Consider the following 22037-nt stretch of genomic DNA (forward strand, 5'->3'; position numbering starts at 1 on the left):
AGGCAAATGCTATCGTGGGATCTCCAGGAAAGCAGAAGAGAGACCAGCCAAAGAACACTTGACGATGTGACCTTGAAGTTGACATCAAAAAGATGGCCAACACCTGGGGACAACTTGAAAGACTAGCCCACAAGACAGAGGACCCTGGCGGGCAGCTGTTGGCAGCCTGTGCCCCCGTAAGGATAATGGGCTTAACTAACAATACTTGGCCATTTAACCCATGAGTGAGTTGATGCCATGTGGTTAGTACCACACTATACCATTCCACTGGTACTGAAAGTGGATATCCTCAGTTTTACCTTAAAGTTTGGCATCAGTCTCTTGATGTGCACTGATATTTTGGCTTAAGTACTTTTTCTCCCCCTGACTTTCTAATGGGGATGCCTTCTGTGGAAAAGTTAAAGTGGTGGCTGTTTGGTGAGGCACTATTAATCACAGTGACAGTGAGCTGAAATTAATTAAAGGACTTCGGGTTGGTATCTTTGCTGCAAGCAGTTCCTTGCTATGCAACATCTTCATTGGGTCATGGAACATGAAGCAATAGGTGGCAAAATGTGAAAAGCACATAAACGAAGTACTAGGAGAATATGTGAACACATTACTGAGAATGAAAAAATAATTACAGAAAGATATTAAGAAAGCTTGAGAAGGGCATCAGAAAATACAGATGCAAAACTAGTCAAATTACTTTTGATGCTAATTTAAGTCTGGCTGTGTGACAGTTCAAATGCAAAATTCCCATTTAAAACTACAAATTTCATAAAATGTTTTCCATGTGAATTTTCAGATGTGTAGATAATATGGAACAAAAATCAAAACATTTTCTGCTGACTTCACTTAAGAGTTAGCAGTGAAATTAAATAATTAACTAGACAATTATTATATAAGATGTGACTGACAAGTTAATTCTGTCTACAGTTATGTTGAGTAAAATGTTTAGCAGAAATTTAGTTGCCTACCTTCACTGCCAAGCTCTTGGTTTTCAAGCCAAATTTATTTAATGTGTTGAGTTGGGCTGTAAGTGGAAAGTCAGGCTAGAATAATCAGTGTAAGCAGCTTTACATTGTATGGATCTGAATGGTAAATTGCTCAATGCAAGTTGTGTTTTCTTCTGTGGCACAGTATTAGGGCAGCTGCTTCACAGCTCCTGTGGCCTGGGTTCACTCCTGACCTCTGTTCAGAGGTTTAGTTTTTACATTCTCTCTGGCTCTGTGGGTTTCTTCTGTGTGTTCTGCTTTCCAGGCTGATAGGTTGCTTGGCTACTGTTAATTGACCTTACTGTATAGATGAGTGGTGGAATCTGGGAGGAATTGATTGGAACATGGGGAATATAAAATGGAATTACTGTAAATGGGTACTTCATGGTGGTATGGATTCAATGGGCCAAAGGTCCTGTTATTCTGCTGTATGACTCTGAGCCAAGTACCAATGATGCAAAATCAGAAACCAAGAGCCAAGCTCTTAAAACAAGTTAGAACCCAAAAGCTGGATATTAGAAATTTGAACTGTTCTGCTCTGAGCTTAATCCAGGAAATTCCTGTTAAGCTTTGACTTCCCTTTTGGTTTGTAACACAAATTTATTATAATCATTGAACCTCATTAACTCCCATAGAATGGGAGCCATTTGTAAAGCATATTATTCATGCAAATGGGTCGTCAAACTGGCATCTCTTAATGTGGTGATCAATGTAGTTAATGTACTTCCTTCACCCCTCTGATTATATAGACCAAGAGAAGTGGCTTTATAGTATTCATAAAAATTTTAACTTATTGCTGTCACGTTTGATGTTTCCTGTTTATTTCAGAGAATTGCTATTCATGCTGTCTTTAAAATCTGTACCTTCCTATGAGCTGCTGTCAGCATTATGGGTTTTCCTTCTGGAATCTCTTATTCCCTCCTGGATTTGGGAAAAAGCATACTATTAGAGAGAAAGGCATCTACCACCATTTAAGTTTAGACGGAAGATAAGCAAAGGTGCAAGTCCATCAGCCTTGAGTATATTCCAATATTCATGCTGATCGATCGTGATGGCACGTGGCCAAGTGGTTAAGGCTTTGGGCTAGCAAGCTGAAGGTCGTTAGTTCAAGCCTCAGCCAAGGCAGCGAGTGTGTCCTTGAGCAAGGCACTTAACCACACACTGCTCCTACACGTTTATAGCCCAGTGGTGGTGGTTGGTGCAGTATGGACAAGACAAGACATCTTCCAAGTATTTAAAGGGAGGCTAGACAAGCACCAGTGAGAGAAAAGGATAGTGCTGATATAATGTTAGATGAAGTAGGGTGAGACCAGAGTCTGTATATCTTCTATGGTTTGTAATTTTTTTGTTCAGTATTCCATGCTATCCTCCTCCAAAAATAATCTAACAATAACTGCTGTTGCAAGAGGTGTCTACAGTGGATTAAAAAACTATTAAAAAGTGTGATCGCACATAAACAAAGAATCATGTTTAAAGAGCTAACACATACAAAATGTTGGAGGAACTCAGTAAGTCGGGCAGCATCCATGGAAAGTGAATTACTTAGTTTCAGACAATCACCCAAACACCATGAGCTTCCAAACACTCATCTTCAATCTGCCATGCTGCAGCCTTCCAGATTAAATATCAAATTGTCCAACTTGAGTAAGCTATATCTCTCTGTCTGTATCAGTACTGATCATTTCTACCCATCACCATTTGTACCTATCTTTTATTATTTTCTTAAAGTCTGCCCTGCTAGGCATGTCCCACATACTTGGTATTTATTACATCTTAGAGGCACAATGCAACATTATACCCACATTAACCTATTTGGTCTCACCCTATCAATGATATTCTATTTGCTCTATTCACCTATTTCCAACTTCTCTTACTTTAAAGTTTATTTCATCCCCAGGTCTGATAATCATCTTTGGCATGAGATGTTAACTGCTTTCCACAGATACTATCTGTCCTGCTGGTGTTTCCAACATTTTCATTTTTTATTTCAATTTTCCACATCTGCAGGTTTTTAAAAAAACTTCACAGGAAGAATTAGGGGAATAAAGAGACAGCAGTGAAATGTATTTTTGTGTCTGTCTTCACAAAAGAAGACACGAACAATGAAATGGAAATAGCGGAGATTGAAAAATTAAAAGAAATTTATACAAATAAAAATAGTATTGGAGAAATTAAGGGCGTTAATGCTGGTAATTCCCTAGGACTTGATGACCTGCATCCCAACATTTTAAAAGGAATTAATAAGATAATGAATGCACTGGTTATCTTTTTGAAGAAAAACTATGAGGTTTAGAAAACATTTCATCTCTATTTAAATAAAGAGAGAAAACAATAAATGACATATCTGTTAATTTAACTTCAGTAGCAGGGGAAATGCTAGAATCTATTATTAATGAATCTAATAGTGCTCTGGGATAGGATGGGACAGACTCAATGTGAATTAATTAAATTGAAATCATGTTTGACAAATCTTAATGAAGTTGTGACTAGCAAAATGGATAAGGGGATGTTATTAAACAAAATTGGAGCACATGGTGTGAATCTAATAAATTGTTGTGGATTGAGGACTGGTTAACAGAAACAGTACAGAGAATAAAAGTAAATGCACCATTTTAAATGAAGAAGGTGATTGGTGGGGGTGGGTAATCCTAACTGTTCACAGACTACAATGGCACCCTGCTACAGAGCATTGCTTCTTTATAGTGCTCTTGGTCCTGGAGTTATTTGAAAAGGATATCCACTTGGGTACCCTGCTGCATTACCAAAATCCTGATGAATCCCCTGCCTTCCCCACAACTGCTTACTGTTGTGCTGAATACCTGGGGTCAATCCAACGATGAATTGTCCATGGCTCACCATGGAGAGGCTGCCTGAAGTGAGATGTTCAGTCACTTAGAAGTGGGGCTTAGGTTTGCACTCTGGCACGCTGGGAGATTGAGTGTCGGCCATTGTTGGGGACTAGCAGGAACCACTGCTCCACATGTTTGACAGACCATTCGTTCTCTACAGTCCCTTTGCCTGCTGTTGAATGAGAAGGAAGCTGCTGTCTTTACTTCACTTGCTGTCTTTGTTGGTCTGCACAAACACATAAGGCATAAAACACCACTGAGCTAGTCACCACAGAGAAATCTCTGGGCTGTGAGGAGGAAAGAAAGGAGGAGATAGCAGCGTCCATCCATCAAAACCAACAGAAGTGGTGAAAGAGACAATAGGATGTTTGTGGATGGTATATCAACAAGTGGGGCAGTGGTGTTCAGAGAATTTGGGGTTTCCTTGAATGGAAATCATAGAAATTAGGTGTGGCAAGCAATTGGGAAAGTAAACAAAATAAACGCTTGTTGAAAGAGGGTTTGAATATTAAAAATTTTTTTTACTAAGGTCGTGACATGACCATGCCTGGAATAGTCTACCTTTAGAGGGTCTTGTCTCCCTACTCAAGAAATTATATACTCACAAAAGCAATTCTTTTAAAAAAGTTTGTCGGATTGATTCTTGGTATGGAAAAACTGAAGTGATCTAATGGAAACATCCAAAATTTCTCATACCTAACTCTAAATTCTCACAGAATTTTTAAGGATGATGTTATCACTCGGCAGTATGTCTGGAACCAGGGGTCACAATTCCAAGATAAGACATTGCCCATTCAGGATTGAAATGTAACAAAGTTTCTTTGGCTCGTGAATCTCTGGAATTTTCCAGTCAAGAGTGTTGTGGAAGCTCAATCAGTGAGTACATTCAAGACAGATTATTGGACAGTAAGGGAATCATTAAATATGGGGTTAATACAATAAGTGATACTGATAAAATAAAAAGACTGGCTGCTTTCTTACTAAATGGTGGTGCAGTTGCTTCTATATCCAGTGCTCTTTGATTTCATTCTTCAGAAGAGGTCATATCTAGTTTTCATTTTTTACTACCTTTATAAATATGGCAACAAAGATTACTATAAGACCATTTATTCTCCTATCTTCCCTCATTGATTATAGCTAACAAACTTGGTTGTTGCTTCAGAATGGATTATCTGTTGTCCCTCTTCTTTTTCCACTAAGCTTTTTTATCAGTTTCATTAGCTATTTAATTGCCTTTCAAAGTTGCTTGGTCATCAAATAACTGTTCCCTTTGCTGTACTTCTGAAGTAATATAGTATTCATCACTGAGGTGAAGTTGTTCTGCTGTAATTATGGGAGAAGAATTCCTACATTTTTGTAATAAATTGCTTATTAGGTTTAATTACTGTTTGACAGGATGTCCATTTATCTCATAATTTCATAATTAATACAATTAGGCTGTTTAATATACTGTATATCTCTTCAGTACTATGCTCTGGAATTGAATGTCATTTTTATTTATTTTCACCCTGAGCTATTGCTGTTATACACAGGACATGGCTGTGGTACAAAATTAATACTTTACTGAGGAAGATGATAATGAAGAGTCTCAGTAAATGAAGGCATTTTTGAAACTCTAAATGGGCTTTAAATTTGATACAGAGGGAAAGCAGAAAATCACCTAGTCCAGATGTGAAGTAACCGAGCATGCTCAGTTAGCTAAACTTGGCAGTCCACATTGTTGCAATATTGGGCACCAGATTAATGAAACAGATTCTATTCAAGATCTCCCTTTGTAAGAGATTACCAGGTGGATAATGGAAAACATTCAAGAAAGTGCTCAACATCCCCCACTGAGTCTTGGGAATCTTTGGCTTGTGACTGCTCAAAATGGAGAAGATATATTCAGAGTGGGATGAAGAAATTGAACCCATATTCTGGAAGCAAATTGAAGATCTGTGTAAGCAGTGGAAGGAGAGAATCACTTCACACCTACCATCCCCTCACATGTACCCAAGTCAAGTAATCTTATTCCATCAGTGGAAATTTCTCAGTTCACATACTGATCTCATCTCCTGAGAACTCAGAAAACCAGAGTGCAAACAAGCCATCCTTGATCCCGAGAAGCTGCCTAAGAAGAATGGGAGGAAATGACCACAATCTTCCTAACATCTACTGGTTTTCAGGGACCATGCTTGAGAACCAGAAAACCTGCAAACATAAAGCACTTATTCAAAACAAAGGAAGCAATGTTAAGTTCAATAATGTCAACAGAGCCTCCATCAAGATACAGTGCCTACAGAAAGTATTCATCCCCCTTGGAAATTTGCATGTTTTATTGTTTTACACCATTGAATCACAGTGGATTTAGTTTGTTTTATATACTGATCATTCATGTCAAAGTGAAAATAGATCTCTACAAAGTGTAGTATCTGAGACTATCCTTCCTTGCCTAAGACTAAATGAAATAATTATTTGACCTTAGTTTGAGTGTTTAAGTTTGACATCCTATGGATGCCTGGTAGGGAGTGTTCTGGCCCCATTTTGTGTGAACGTCACTTTCTGAATGCAAGATGTTTTAATATCATTTCCTGTGCAGGTTAATTTAGATTTCCTTTTGAAGCACATGATGGAAAAACATCATAATCAGGTCTAATATCACCAGCATATGTCGTGAAATTTGTTAACTTTGCGACAACAATATTATGCAATACGTAATAGAAAAAAAACTGAGAATTGCACACACTGCCTAGAAAAAGTATTCACACACCACCCCCGGAAATTTTCATGTTTTATTGTTTTGCAGCATTGAATTGCAGTGGATTTAATTTGGATTTTTTTGACACTGATCAATAGTAAAGGACTCTTTCGTGCCACAGTGAAAACAGATCTTTACAAAGTGATCTAAATTAATTACAAATATAAAACACAAAATAATTGATTGCATAAGTATTCACCCCATCCTTCAACATAACACACAAAATGTTATCACTAGTGCAGCCAATTGGTTTTAGAAGTCACATAATTAGTTAAATGGAGATCAATGATACACCTGAAAAATACACCTGTACCTGGTAGGTCCAACCGCTGGTGAGACAGTATCCTGGCAAAAACTACACCGAAGCCAAAGGAACACCCCAAGCAACTCTGCTAAAAGGTTATTGAAAAGCAAAGTCAGGAGATGGATACAAGAAAATTTCTGAGTCACTGAATATCTTTTGGCGTACAGTTAAGTCAATCATCATGTAATGGAAAGAACATGGCACAGCTGTAAGTCTGCCTAGAGCAAGGCTGTCCTCAAAAACTGAATGAAGGGGATTAGCGAGGGAGGCCATCAAGAGACCTATGACAACTCTGGAGGAGTTACAAACTTAAGTGGCTAAGATGGGACAGACTGTGCATATAACTGTTGCCTGAGTGCTTCACCAGTCACAGCTTTAGACCATAAGGCCATAACATACAGGAAAAGATTTGGGCCATTGAGTCTGTTCCGCCCTTTTATCATGGCTGATTCCATTTATCTCTCAGCCCCAATTTCCCACCTTTTCCCCATATCCCTTCATGCCATGACCAATCAAGAATCTATCAACCTCTGCCTTAAATATACATGGAGACTTGACCCCCACAGTTGCCTATGGCAAAGAATTCCACAGATTCACCACTCTCTGGCTAAAGAAATTCTTCCTCATCTCTGTACTAAAAGGATGCCCCTCTGTTCTGAGGCCATGTCCTCTGGTCTTAGACTCTCCCACCACAGGAAACATCCTCTCCACATCCAATCTATCAAGGCATAGGTTTCAAAGAGGTCACCCCTCATTCTCCTGAATTCTAGTGAATACAGGCCCAGAGCCTTCAAACACTTTATGGGAAAGTGGCAAAGAGAAAGACATTGTTGCAAAAAACTCACATGAAATTTCGGCTAGAGTTTGCCAGAAGGCACGTGGGAGAGTCTGAAGTCAGCTGGAAGAAGGTTCCCTGGTCTGATGAAAACAAAATTGAGCATTTTGGCCATCAGACTAAACACTACCGCACACTATCAAAAACACATCATCCCTACCATGAAGCCTGGTAGAGGCTGCATCTTGCTGTGGGATGCTTCACTGCTGCAGGCCCTGGAAGGCCTGTGAATGTAGAAGGTAAAATGAATGGAGCAAAATACAGGGAAATCCTGATGCAGTTTGCAAAAGAGCTGTGACTTGGGAGAAGGTCTGTTTTCCAACAAGACAATGACCCCCAAGCATAGAGCCAAAATTACATGGGAATGGCTTAAAAACAACAAAGTTAATGTCCTGGAGTGGCCAAGTCAGAGTCCAGACCTCAATCCAATTGAGAATTTGTGGCTGGACTTGAAAAGGGCTGTTCATTCATGATCCCCATACAACACAGAGCTTGAGCAGTTTTGTAAAGAAGAATGGGGAAAATTTTGCAGTGTCAAGATGTGCAAAACTGGTAGAGACCTATCCACACAGACTCAAGACTGTAATTGCTGCCAAAGGTGCATCTACTAAATACTGACTTGCAGGGGCTGAATATTCATAATTAATTTAGATCACTTCATAGAGATGTTTTCACTTTGACACAAAAGAGTCTTTTTCTGTTGATCATTGTCAAAAAAGCCAAATCAAACCCACTGTGATTCAATGTTTTAAGATAATAAAACATGAAAACTTCCAAGGGTGGGATTGAAGCCTTTTTATAGGCAAATAAATTCTGTGTTACTTTTTCATACAAATTTCATGAGAGTGAGTATTATTCCTTATCACAATGTTTTGGATAAAGATTTATGAATTCTGTAAGGGTGAATTTCCATTACTTGAACGGGTGTAAAATTGGAATTGCCTGTACACTACAACAGCTGGTTTCCTCTTATAAATTCTACTGGTTGCATCGTTAAAAAAACTCAATTAGGTTTGTCAAACACAATTTTTCTTCCAGAAATCCACGGCCAACTCTGTCTAATCCAGTTGATAGTTTCCAACTGTTCTGTTAACTCATTCTTTACAGTAGGTTCTAGTATCTTTCCCACTCAATGTTATGCTAATCAATTTATGGTGTTTTGTTTTCGCTCTCCCTTTTAAATAGTGCAGTATAATTCCCCTCTAACCTGATACAACTTGAGAACTCCGATCCTTTCTGTATCCACCAGCCTTACGTGTTGAATCCCAGATCATAACTGCTGTCAGCATTGAACGTGCGTGACAGTACCCTACCTGTTGATACTATCACCAGGGTATGCATATCAAAGGGTTGTTGCAACTCCATTGTCTATCCAAAATAGCAATGTTAGTGGGGCCTGACAAAACCCGACCATTATTGACCTGGTAACTAGGAATCAGGCTGGCAACCCGATAAATCCTAAAACTTTGGTAAGGACCACCAGCAAAACAGAATGATGGGTGCCTTCATGGACGGCCGTATCCATTGGATCTTTTGTGTTTTTGTTCAACAACATGTGACAAGAGTAGGCCTTCATTAAATCAAGTCAACACTCAACTAATTTCAATACCTCTAAGATTAAAACACATTCCTAAAAGTACATTCAAATTCACATTTTCTGTACAGAGAGTAAAATGAACCTTTTCTCCAACCAATGCCAAAAACTAAATACCCATCATACTTCCAAACTACTTTTTACTTTTTAAGCACTGGATAAACACTGGAATTATTGACTATTGTTAGACAAATCTGAGGGCACTGAAGGATAGATAATATTAAACCTGTTTTTCCTGCATCTTTGATCTACCGTAGTTACATTAGAAATGCACAGAACAAACAACAATTGCAAAAGCCCCACAGTTATTCAGTAAGTGAAACCACACAGACATTTGGTTTCTGTGTTAAAACTTAGGTTATTTGAAAATTATTCTTAAGCTTTGCAAAGCATGTGATTGCCAGTTCTTGTGTTTCAACATCCCACACTTCTCAAATAGCCTGGTATTCTTACAGTTGTTTGCCTTATGCATTATAAAACACTGGCTCCTACTGTGCTTTCAACAGTTTTTCCTATTAAGATCGAATCATTTTATTTCTTCTGACTACCCACTGTATCCAGTCCACATTTGCTTTCTTTCAAAATGCTGAGTGAGTGAATGCAGTCTTTGGGTTTGTTTTGTACTATAATTTTGTAAGTCTTCCATGGTGATTGAATTCATCATCCATCTGTGCGGGCAATGAACCATGTCGATCAAGTGCCTTTGGAAATTATTTCCATCGTTTCCTTTGTTAGTTGATCGCAGATCGAGCAGGTGCTCCATACATTGAATTTGCAGACATCGGGAATGAAATAAAATAAAATATCCAGTATTCCTGGTCATTAGGAGTAGAGCACTGCATGAATATGGATGGGATCCAACTCGATAATGATTCCTTCAGGACTATGTCAAAACATACTGGCTGGGTGCAGGAGGCGCTTTGATGCAAATACAACAGAAGCTGTTCTTTCTGAGCTCTCTGTAACAAGACTGAACACTGTTGAGAGCTTATTCCACCCTTCAACTGAATTTACTCATCTTAGTTTCATAATCCCCGATACACCTACTTACACTGTTTCAAAGAAGAAGGATATACAGCTTAATACACTCTACTGCCCACACAGTGCAGATATACAAAGCAACACAGTGACTTAAACACCTTCTTAAAAACCACACCCATGATGGAAGCTTCCTTCAGGGTGTAACACGCTGTAAGGTTTCACTGCTAATGTAATGGCCTCTCTGTAATGTTCCACTGCTAAGGTAATGGTTTCTCTGTAGCAGCAATACTTGAGTTGACTAGAGATAACAGGTCACGTTAGCCAATGAGCGGGACGTTGTTCTTTCTTGTGTGTCTGGGAGAGGGATTTTGCAGTCTTTTGCCGGGCAGAGATGAGGAGAGAAGACGTGAATGGAGAGAGTTGGTAGACCACCGGATGGAGTGGACTTGGAGCAAGGGTCTGAAGGTCAGTGACGATCAGAGGAGGTCAATGGTGGACAAACAGCTGATCAGTGAGCTCCAACGTTTGGGCATTCGACTATTTCATGAGAATGTGCCCTTTTCTTTTTGTTTCTTTACTAACCATATGGTCAAATTAAGAATTATAAAGCTCAATCAGTTCATCGCATATTGTGTACTGTTCGTTATTTCGTGGTACTGATTTGTAACAGGGGACACATCGCACAGCACCCACCCAAACAAGATTTCTTAAATTTGGCTGGGCTGGGGGCTGTCATCCCCTAGATTAAGTGCTAGCCTAAGTGAAAGTTACAAGGATTTTTAATGAGATCTCACTTGTGAAAAAATACTGTATTTCAAGGGCAAATGGATGGGGGAAGGGTAAGAAGAGGGAACACACACCAGACCTTATAGAGGGATCAAAAGTGAAAAGTGTGCGTAATTTCAAATTCCTGGGTGTCAATATCTCTGAGGGTCTAACCTGGAACCAAAATATCGATGCAGCTACAACAAATCATGACAGTGGCTACATTTCATTAGGAATTTGAGGAGATATGGTGTATCACCAAAAACACTTGCAAATTTCTACAGATATACCATAGAGTGCATTCTAACTGGCTGCATCACTGTCTGGTATTGGGGGTTGGGGGGTACTGCACAGGATTGAAGTAAGTGCAGAGTATTGTACAATTAGTCAGCTCCATCATGGGCACTAGCCTCCGTAGTATCCAGGACATCATTAAGGAGCCCCATCACCCACATCATTCCTTATTCTCATTGCTACCATCAGAAAGGAGGTACAAAAGTGTGAAGGTACCCACTCAACGATTCAGGAACAGCTTCTTCCCCTCTGCCATCCAATTTCTGAATGGCCATAGAACCCATGAACACTACCTCACTACGTTTTTATTTCTGTTTTTATTGAACTACTTATTTAATATAACAGCTTCAGCGGCAGGTTGCTATCGATGCAATGCTCCTCAGACAGGATGAAGAGATCATTACTCCCCAATGCCATTCGGCTTTACAATTCAACCGCCAGGGGTAAGATATGTTAAAGTGCCGGGGTTAGGACTGAGCTTAAGTTACCATTCAATGTATTTTAGTAAACTATTAAGAACTTTTTAAAAGCTATTTATTAATGCTTTTGAGAGGGTGATTTTAGATGCATATCATATTTATACTGAGTTAAGTATTGTATGTAATTAGTTTTGCTACAATAAGTGTATGGGACATTGGAAAAAATGTTGAATTTCCCCATGGGGATGAATAAAGTATCTATCTATCTCAAAAAAGCATTGGATGTTTTCATGTGCGTGTCACTCTAGATTCCCAGCACCTGCAGAATCTTTTGTGTTGAGACATTCAGCCTATTGTTCCAACAAAGCAATTCCAATAGTTCCATTCCCTTCCTAATCTCCATAGCCTCCAACTCATTCTCTCTTGCATACCCCTTTAAACACAAAAATATCCCCAACATGACCAACATTTTTGAGTGACCCAGTTTCAGATCCCAGATTCAGAACTTTTGGTCATTGTACTTCTGTTTTCTTTATAACTACAGACGCGGTTACAGATCTGATTTTCGGTTAACTTATGCTTACGTGGGTCAATGTCATTGGCAAGAACATCAGTCGCTCCGCTCATAACAGCTGCAATGGCAGAAGCACCACAGCCGCTTCCCAGGTCCAAAACCTTCTTTGCCTTTGTGACTGCAGGGTTATCCAGAATGTATCTAAGAGCAGTGTTTAGAATAAGTCAATTAGAACATTCAGGCTCCTTGTAATTCTAAATCACTATAACATTGCAAAATAATTTTCTCTTGTTCCCTTTGCTTATTTTCAGATACCAGCCTCTTTCCTTCTATGTCTGCTACTTGTCCAATTGAACCTTTCCCCACTTCCTATTCTTGATCTATCAAGCGAGGACACAATATCGGATTAAGACAGATCATCCTTTAATCTAGTATCAACATTCTCCATCAGATCCCTGGTATCAAGATTCCTCTCGTCTCCAGGTTGATTCCCGGCAGCTGGAAGATCTTTCATGTGATGAAAGATTACGGAAACTGAGATGATACTCTCAAGGGTTTACAGTATAGGAATGAGAGGACACAGTTGCTCTGGAGCATGTGCAGAGGAGATTCACCAATGAGGGATGGTGCCTGAGATGGAGCATTAAAGAGAATAAGGATTCGTCACACGTACATCGAAACATACAGTGAAATGCACCATTTGCGTCAACAACAACAGTCCAAGGATGTGCTGGAGGCAGCCTGCAAATTTCGCCATGCTTTCAGCAGCAACATAGCATGCCCACAACTTGATAACCCTAATCTGTAGTACATCTTTGGAATGTGGGAGGAAGCTGGAATATCCAGAGGAAACTCATGAGCTCATGGGGGAGACTGTACAAATAACTTAGAGACAGTGGCGGAAATTAAACCCAGACCACTGGTGCTGTAAAGTGTTACGCCAACTGCTACCCTACCATTCCACTCATAGTTATAAGGGCAGCACAGTTGCATAGTTATGAAGAGAGATTGCATAGGCTGGTTTTGATTTTCTTGGAGTGGAAAAGGCAGGGTGGGGACCTGATAGAGTTGTATACAATTTTGTGAGACATAAATAGGGTAATTAGTAAACCTTTCTCCATAGCAGAGTGTCCATAAGCAGCAAACATGTGTAATAGGTATGGATTAAGAAGTTCAGAGGAGATTTAAATAACTTTTTCACCAGAATTTTTCACCTGAGAGGAGAGCGGAGGTAAAGATTCTCATAACATTTAAGAAGTATCTAGATGGGCACTTTGATTGGTAAGGCGTAGAAGGCCATTGACGAAGTGCTGGTAAGTGTAATTACTATAGATGGGTACTTGATAGTTAGATGGACATCGTGACCCAGTGAGCATGTTTCTATACAGCACGACTCTTTGATGAATAGAAAATACTTAAGGAAGCTGACAGGACATATATAGAACAGTGATAGGAGAAATCTTTTCACCTATAGTACATAGTAGTCAATCTTCATAATTCTCTAACCAATTGGGCTGTTGAGACAGTGATCATTAATAAAGTGTTCATGTATTTTACTACTTTGCACACAGGTTCATACACATAAGAATTAGAAGTAGCAATTGGCCTTTCAGCCCTTTGTGTGTTCTATCATTTAGTCAGATTGCAGTCGACTTTTTAGCCCAGAACCACTTTACTGCATAACCCCATATTCCTTGATTCTCCTAAAGTCTGAAAAATGATTGATCTGTTTTGAATATACTAAGATATAGAGCCTCCACAGCCCTCTGCATTAGAGAATTTCAAAAATTCACACCCACTAAAGTGAAAAAGTTTCTTCTCTCAGTCAACACCTTATTTTGAATCTGTGATCCCTGCTCTAAGCACTCCAGCTCAATGAAATAGCAATTCCACACACACGCTGAAGACATACACTCATAGTTTTAGGGACAGCTTCTTCCCCTTTGCCATCAGATTTCTGAACGGACTATGAATGCCCCCTTATTTTATTAATTTATTTATATTTATTTACTATTAATTTTTTTATATTTCTTATTGTAACTTATAGTATTTTTTATTTTGCACTGTACTGTACAACATATGTTAGTGGTAACAAACCTGATTCTGATTCCCTGATAAGCTTAAGAATTTTGTAGTTTTCAATTAAATCTCCCCTCAGTCTTTAAATTCTTCAAAGTACAAGCTCAGTTTTAACCTGTCTGATAATCGAACCATCTTTGGAATAAACTGGAGAACCTTTCCTCTATCACAAGTACAACATAATTCAGCAGCAACACCATCATCACTAAGTTGGAAGATACAGTTGTAGGTTCACTGATTGGTTCTGGAGACTTGATCATAAAATGTAAACAGCAACAGATGGTTTGGATCAGACTTTGAATGAAGTGCTCTCGGGAAGCAATGTAAGAAGTTGGCCTTCGTCCCAAGAGAAACAGGAGTGTTCTTCCTCTACACAAGCTGCAAAATACTTTTGAATGTCCAGAGATACGAATGATGTTACCTAAATGTTAGTTGCCTATTTTTCAATACCTTTAATTTATACATGCATACATATACACTCAGTGGCCACTTCCTGTACCTAACAAAGGTCACTGAGCGTATGTTAGTGGTCTTCTGCTGCTGTAACTTCAAGGTTCAACATGTTTGGTCAGAGATGCTCTTCTGAATATCACTAATGTAACATGGTTATTTGAGTTACTGTCAGTTTGAACCAGTCTGGCCATTCTCCTCTGACATCTCTCATTAAAAAGGCATTTCCACCGAGGACTGCCACTTACTGAATGTTCTTTGTTTTTCACCCTATTCTCTATAAACTCTACAGACTGTTGTACATCAAAATCCCAGATCAGCAGTTTCTGAGATACTCAAATCACCCTATCTGGCACCAACAATTATTCCAAGGTCAAAGTCACTTAGATTACATTTCTTCCCCTTTCTAATGTCTGGTCTGAACAAGAACTGAACCCCTTAACCACATCTATATGTTTTTATGAAATGTGTTGTATCCACATGATGGGTTGACAAGCAAATGTACACGTGTACCTAACAAAGTGGCCAATGAGTGTATGCTTTCCTTGATTGTATCTACGAGAAAATCACTCACTTCCTTGACATAATTCTCTTTAGATTATATATACATGTAATAATTATGATTAATTATTATTTGTATTAAGTTATTATTGTGGTTTTCTATATAGTCTAAAGAGCATTCTCAAATAGACACAATTAACTAAATTATATTTGAAAACATGGAGGAGAGTTATTACTCAACTAAGCAGGAAAATTAAAGGGAAATTTTTTTATCTCAAGGAAAATCTGTTTCAGACATGTACAAAGGGTGAGTGATTAAGTTTGTGGCCTAAGGTAGGAGTCAGTTTTAGAAAATCTCGCACATTTATTTTTCAAGATAGTCCCCTCCTACATTTACCCACTTAGTCCAGCGGTTGTGGAGCAGACGGATCTTGGACCTCCAGAAAGTGTCCACAGATGGGTGATTGATAAGTTTGTGGCCCAAGGTAGAAGGGGATGAGTTATACAGCTCTCGTTATATGTACATGCAGGTCAACTCTGAGTGATCATGCAGAAAGTTTGAAGTTAATAACTCACCTTCTGCCATAGGCCATGAACTTATCAATCACCCCTGATGAGTTATTAACTTCAAAGTTTCTGCATAGTCACTCAAAGAGTTGAACTGCATGTGCATGTAATGAGAGCTGTATAACTCATCTCCTTCTACCTTAGGTCATGAACTTATCAATCACCCCTGCTGTGGACACTTCCTGGAGGTCCAAGATCCATATGCTCCATGACCGCTGGACTAAGTATATAAATGTAGGAAGGGACTATGTTGAAAAATAAATGTGCTAGGTTTTCTAAAATTGACTCCTTCTACCTTAAGCCACCAACTTATCAATCGCCCCATGTATATATAAAAAATTAACACATCAATTCTGTTGTTGTCTTTTAATGGCATAGTACCTCTTTACTGTTGCCACTAGGTCTTCAGCAAAACAGAATGAAGAATTTACCTTGGCTCTGTCTGATTTTCTGTGACATTGCTCAGAAATGCCTTTCAGCAATGCAGGAATAATCAATAAAATACAACAGGGATAATGTTACAGGAAGTAATTTTGATCTCACAAGTCACAGACACAGGCCAAAGGCTTGAGTGGGAAATAATAGTAAATCCTAGATCTGTCCCTGAAGACTGTAACCAGAGAGAATATTTTGCCTTATACGAAAATAGGGTGAAATGCCAATGATCACCCATGGTCATTTTGAATAGCAGGAAAGATACAAGGACAAATTCCTATACTCCCATTTCTGATACTTATTTTTCCACTGACTGGTTATAGTGAAGCACTGAACAGTAAAAGAATGGGAAAAGAACACAGAACAATACAGGCCCCCTGGCCCACAATGGTGTGCCGATGTTTTAACCTACTCTAAGATCAATCTAACCCTTTCCTCCCACAAGGCCCTCCATTTTCCAATTGTCCATGTGCCTATCTAAGAGTCTCTTAAATCTCCTTAATGTACCTGCCTCTACCACCTCCCCTGGCAGCGCATTCCATGCACTTAACACATTTGTGAAAAACCTACCTCTAACATCATCACTATAACTTCCTCCTAGCACCTTAAAATCACGTCCTCTTGTATTCCTCTCATATTAGACATTGCTTCCCTGGGAAAATGGCACCGGCTACCCATTTAACATTTTGCACGCCTCTACCAAAAAACCTCTCATCCTCCTTCACTCCAAACAAAAAACCTAGCTCACTTAACCTATCCTCATATGACCTGCTCTCTAATCTAGGCAGCATCCCGATACATCTCCCCTGCACCCTCTTTAAAGCTTACACATGCTTCTTATCATGAGGTGACCACAATATTTCGAGAGTAGTCCGAGAAGGGTTTTATAGAGCTGCAACATTACCCACAAATGTGAAGTGAGAAATCCAAGAAGGGCATCGTGTGTGCTTGTGCATAGGGAGGGGGATGTAGAAACCTTCAAGAGGATATTCACAAGTTAAGTGAGCGGAAACAAAAGCATGGTAGATGCAAGATTATGTGGAAAAAATATCATCCACTGTGGTGCGTAAGATCGAAACGCAGAGTATTCAAGTAGTGATAGTTAAAGTCTGGTGAAAGCCAACATTCATGTGAAATAAGCAATGAGGAAAGGTGTGTTGGTTCTTATCACAAAATAATCTGTACAGTGTGAAGAGGTTGTACTCCAATTAGTTAATACCTTTCTGAGGCTGCATCTGGAGTATTGTATACAGTTTCATCTTTATATTACCATAAAGATTGCAATGTTGCTTAACCACATTAGTTTCTGGGATGATGAGTTTGTTGTATGATGCAAGTCTGACTGGACTAGTCTTTCGGTCTCCAGAGTTTAGAAGAATGAGAGTCATTTCACTGAAAATTTATAGAGCTCAAAAGATATTAGGGGAAGTTACCCCTGGCTGGAGAGTTTAGAACTAGAGGATCACTCTCTCAGAATAAAGAGTAGATAAATTATGACTGAGATGCAGGGGAAAGTTCTTCATTCAGAGCATGGTGAATCTTTGAAATTCTCTACCTTGGAAGATCGCAGAGACTCTGTCATGGTATTGATTCAAAATAGGTCAATAGTTTTCTGGATATTAAATGACAATACAGGAAAGCAGAGCTGAAGGAGATCAGCTAGATTTTGATAAAAGGCAGAGTAGGCCCAAAGGGTCAGCTAGACAATTGCTGCTCCTAATTCATACGTTATTATGTAGAAGCAAATTTTTCTCAACTTCCAAGCAACATTGAAAAGACTTGCATTAACTGGCCATCTGTGGCTCCCTTTGTGGAAGTGGTGATGGGCCTATTTCTTGAACCACCACAGTTAATCTAGTGAAGGTACTCAACTGTAGTTTGATAAAGGATCTTTGACCTGAAACTGCTCACTGAGTGTTTTTTTAAGCTATTTCTCTTTTTACCTCTTGCTGTAATTGTCCTCCAAATTTACAGTATAGGCTCTTTGGCCCATGATGTTGTACCAACCTGATGAACTATTCTAAGATCAATCTAACCCTTCCCTCCTACATAGCCTTCCATTTTTATATCATCCATGTGCCTAGATAAGAGCATCTTAAATGTCCCTAATGCATTCTTATCTAACATCACCCCTGGCAGGGTCATTCCATGCACCCCCCACACTTTGTGTAAAAGAACTTACTTCTGACATCCCCTTATACTTACCTCCAATCACCTTAAAATTAGGTCTTCTTTAGAATGGTTACTAAAACATATATTTTTCAATATTAAAGTACATTGGCCTAACTTCTAACTATTTGGTATATACTGTGTACATCAGAGATATGGGTGGCGGGGTGGAGAGACATCTCTACCAAAGGAGGTGTAAGGTGCTTCTTCCCTCCGCTAGCCTGCAGGTCACCCTTGGGCAAGGCGTAGCACCTGCTTAATCCATAATCAGGGTCATGTGAAGCTGTGGGAGCAGGTGGTAGATGGTCCTATGAGCAGCTAGTGCATATCACAAGTCCTGGTTATGCCATCACTGACGCCAGATCTCTGAAGAGTATCTGTCTGGGGTCGTCCGTCTTGTAAAGACCCGTCCCAGAAGGCAAACCACTTCCATAGAAAGATTTTCCAAGAATAATCATGGTACAGAAGGAAGATCGTGATCACCCGCATCATATGACACGGCACATTATGATGATGATGACATCACAGATAGCAATTGACCCTAAGTCAGGGCAATAAAAAGGAAATGCAGATTCAGGACCTAGTTGTTCTACTGTTATTTTATCACTTGCCTTTTGGCTTCCTGCATTGACAATTAAACAACATCATTACCATGGTGAAATGCTTTGACCCCCTTAGCACTATGATTCAGTGCACTGGTGCTCTCCACTCCTTATCAACAAATAAACTGAGCAGAAACGACAGAAATACAGCTTTACAATGTATTGAGTAAGTAATCTCATATATCTCTATCACACACACACACACACACACACACACTCTCTCTCTCTCTCACTCCACTCTGTTGACTCATTCAGGTTTGATCAACTGTAATTACAGTGGTGAAACCATGACATTGACAAATGGCACGATAGAATTACAAGCTGTAAAATGTTATTGTGACCTATTTCTGTATTGATGCACTTCACTGTAGACATGTTAAAGGGGCACTTTGTTAGCTGAGGGGAGATAAGCGTTTTTACGGTGAAGGTAATGGGCAGGTCAGGTGACGATAAACCTTGATGCAGTTTGAAACCGTATCACTAAGCTGTCTTGTAGAGGGCCACGTTTAATAGCAAATAGTTCTGAGTTGGCAGTACAGAGCATGCAGAAGCTTCACTGAGGACGGCTCAAACTGGACTGCAGCCTACTAGCAGAGTGGTCTTTACCAGTAACAGAATGGTGTCTGTAACAACAAAAATTTTAAATGCTGGAAAAACACAGCAAGTCAGCCAGCATTAAGGCCATGCCCAGGTTATAGACCTGACTTATGGACACCTATACAAGAAAGCAAGCACTTGTTAATATTATTAAACTCCAAATTACATGTGCTCATCCTTACAAACACCAGAACTAATTTCCTCTCTCTCCCCACTTTCAGTAATTGTCCTTATCAGTCTGTCTTTGATGCATTACAGTACTGTGGAGGTATGGTTACCCTATTAAGTGATTTTGTGTATTTTCTGACTTATGGACAAAATCAAATTGTGGACTTCAGTTAAAACAAAACCTGTTCATGTCCAAATGATGTTCTGCATGTGAAAAAAGAAACTGTGCAGCTTCAAGTGTGTAACCCTTCATCAGACAGATTGCACACCCAAAGCTTCCCTGCTTCTTTCCAGCATTTCCTGTTTTCATTCTCTCATTCTTAACTTTTGTGTTTTCATCTTTGTTGTTTGTAATAACTTTGGTACATGACTAGATCTCTAAGGTGTCAAATAAGTATGCTTGGGCAACTCAACAAGTTGTTCCAATGAAATATAAGGGAGTCTCAGGTTTAGGTCCTAATTTTTGCTTACTTATGTCTTGCAGGGTAAGTACCAAGAGAGGAGAAATTGCCTAGGCCAGTTGAGAATATGTCAAGTGAGAAAGGAATAGGCTTGGCTCTCATAAGAACATAAGAAATAGGAGCAGGAGTAGACCATCTAGTCCATTAAGCCAGCTCCACCATTCAATAAGATTTTGGCTGATCTGGCCATGGACTCATCTCCACCTACCGGTCTTTTCCCCATAACCCTTAATTCCCTTACTATGCAAAATCTATCCAACCTCGTCTTAAATATATTTATAGAAGGTAGCCTCCCTGCTTCACTGGGTAGAGAACTCCACAGATTCACCATTCTCAGGGAGAAGCAGCTCCACCTCATCTCTGTCCTAAATCTACTCCTCCGAATCTTGAGGCCATGTTCCCTAGCTCTAGTCTCACCTACCAGTGGAAACAACTTTCCTGCCACTATCTTATCTATCCCTTTCATAATTTCATATGTTTCGATAAGATCTCCTCTCATTCTTCTGAATTCCAATGAATGCAATCCCAGATGACTCAATCTCTCCCAAATAGTCTAACCCCTCCATCTCTGGAATCAACCTGCTGAACCTCCTCTGCACCACCTCCAAAGCCAGCATATTCTTCCTCAAGTAAGGAGACCTGAACTGCACACAGTACTCCGGATGCAGCCTCACCTGTACAGTTGCAGCATAACCTTCCTACTCTTACATTCAATCCCTCTAACAATGAAGGGCAACATTCCATTTGCCCTCTTGACAGCCTGCTGCACCCACAAACCAACCTTTTGCAATTCATGCACAAGCACTCCCAAGTCCCCCTGCGGAGCAGCATGCTGCAATTTTTTTTACCATTTAAATAATAACCTGCACTTCCATTTTTCCTTCCAAAGTGGATGATCTCACATTTTACTCCATTGCCAAACTCTTGCCCATTCAATTAACCTATCTATATTTCTCTGCAGACTGTCCGTATCTTCTGCACAATTTGCTTTTCCAATTTAGTATCATCAACAAATTTAGATACACTACACTTGGTCCCCTCTTCCAGATCATTAACGTATATTGCGAACAGTTGCAGGTCCAGCACCGACTTCTACGGCACACTGCTCACCAACCAAAGTAACACCCATGTATCCCAACTCTGCTTTCTGTTAGTTAGCCAATACTCTATCCATGCTAATACATCACTCCCAACTCTATGCATCCTTATCTTATGGATAAGTCTTTTATGTGGCCCCTTATCGAACGCCTTCTGGAAATTCAAGTAAACAACGTCCATCTGTTCCCCTCTATCCGCCATGCTTGTTATATCCTCAAAGAACAGTAAGTTTGTCAAACAGGACCTGCCTTTGCTGAACTCATGATGTGTCTGCCTCATAGATCCATTTCTTTCCAGATGCCTTACTCACTGTTTCTTCTTTAATGATAGCTTCAAGCATTTTCCCAACTACAGATGTTAAACTAACTGGCCTACAGTTACCTGCCTTTTGCCTACATCCTTTTTTGAACAGTGGTGTGACATTCACCATCTTCCAATCTGCAGGGACCTGCCCAGCATCCAGAGAATTTTTTCTAAATTATCACCAAAGCCTTTATAATAACTTCTGTCATTTCTTTCAGTATCCTGGGATACATTCCATCAGGACCAGGGGACTTATCTATCTTTCGGCCCACAGGTTTGCTCAGCACTACCTCTTTAGTGATAGTTATCATATCATGGTCCTCACCTCCCATCGCATC

At 39.6% G+C, this 22037-nt stretch overlaps 1 protein-coding gene across 1 annotated transcript in view; it reads right to left on the reverse strand.

The window, feature by feature from the left end:
* etfbkmt (electron transfer flavoprotein subunit beta lysine methyltransferase) overlaps positions 1-22037 on the reverse strand; it is a 31911-nt gene that overhangs the window by 5634 nt on the left and 4240 nt on the right. The window contains exon 2 of the mRNA XM_073058988.1: positions 12340-12470. Within this exon, the coding sequence (XP_072915089.1) occupies positions 12340-12470 (131 nt within the window). The remainder of the gene's footprint in view (positions 1-12339; positions 12471-22037) is intronic.

This window comes from Hemitrygon akajei, chromosome 10, assembly GCF_048418815.1.
Source record: "Hemitrygon akajei chromosome 10, sHemAka1.3, whole genome shotgun sequence".
In the NCBI taxonomy this organism is placed as follows: Eukaryota; Metazoa; Chordata; class Chondrichthyes; order Myliobatiformes; family Dasyatidae; genus Hemitrygon; species Hemitrygon akajei.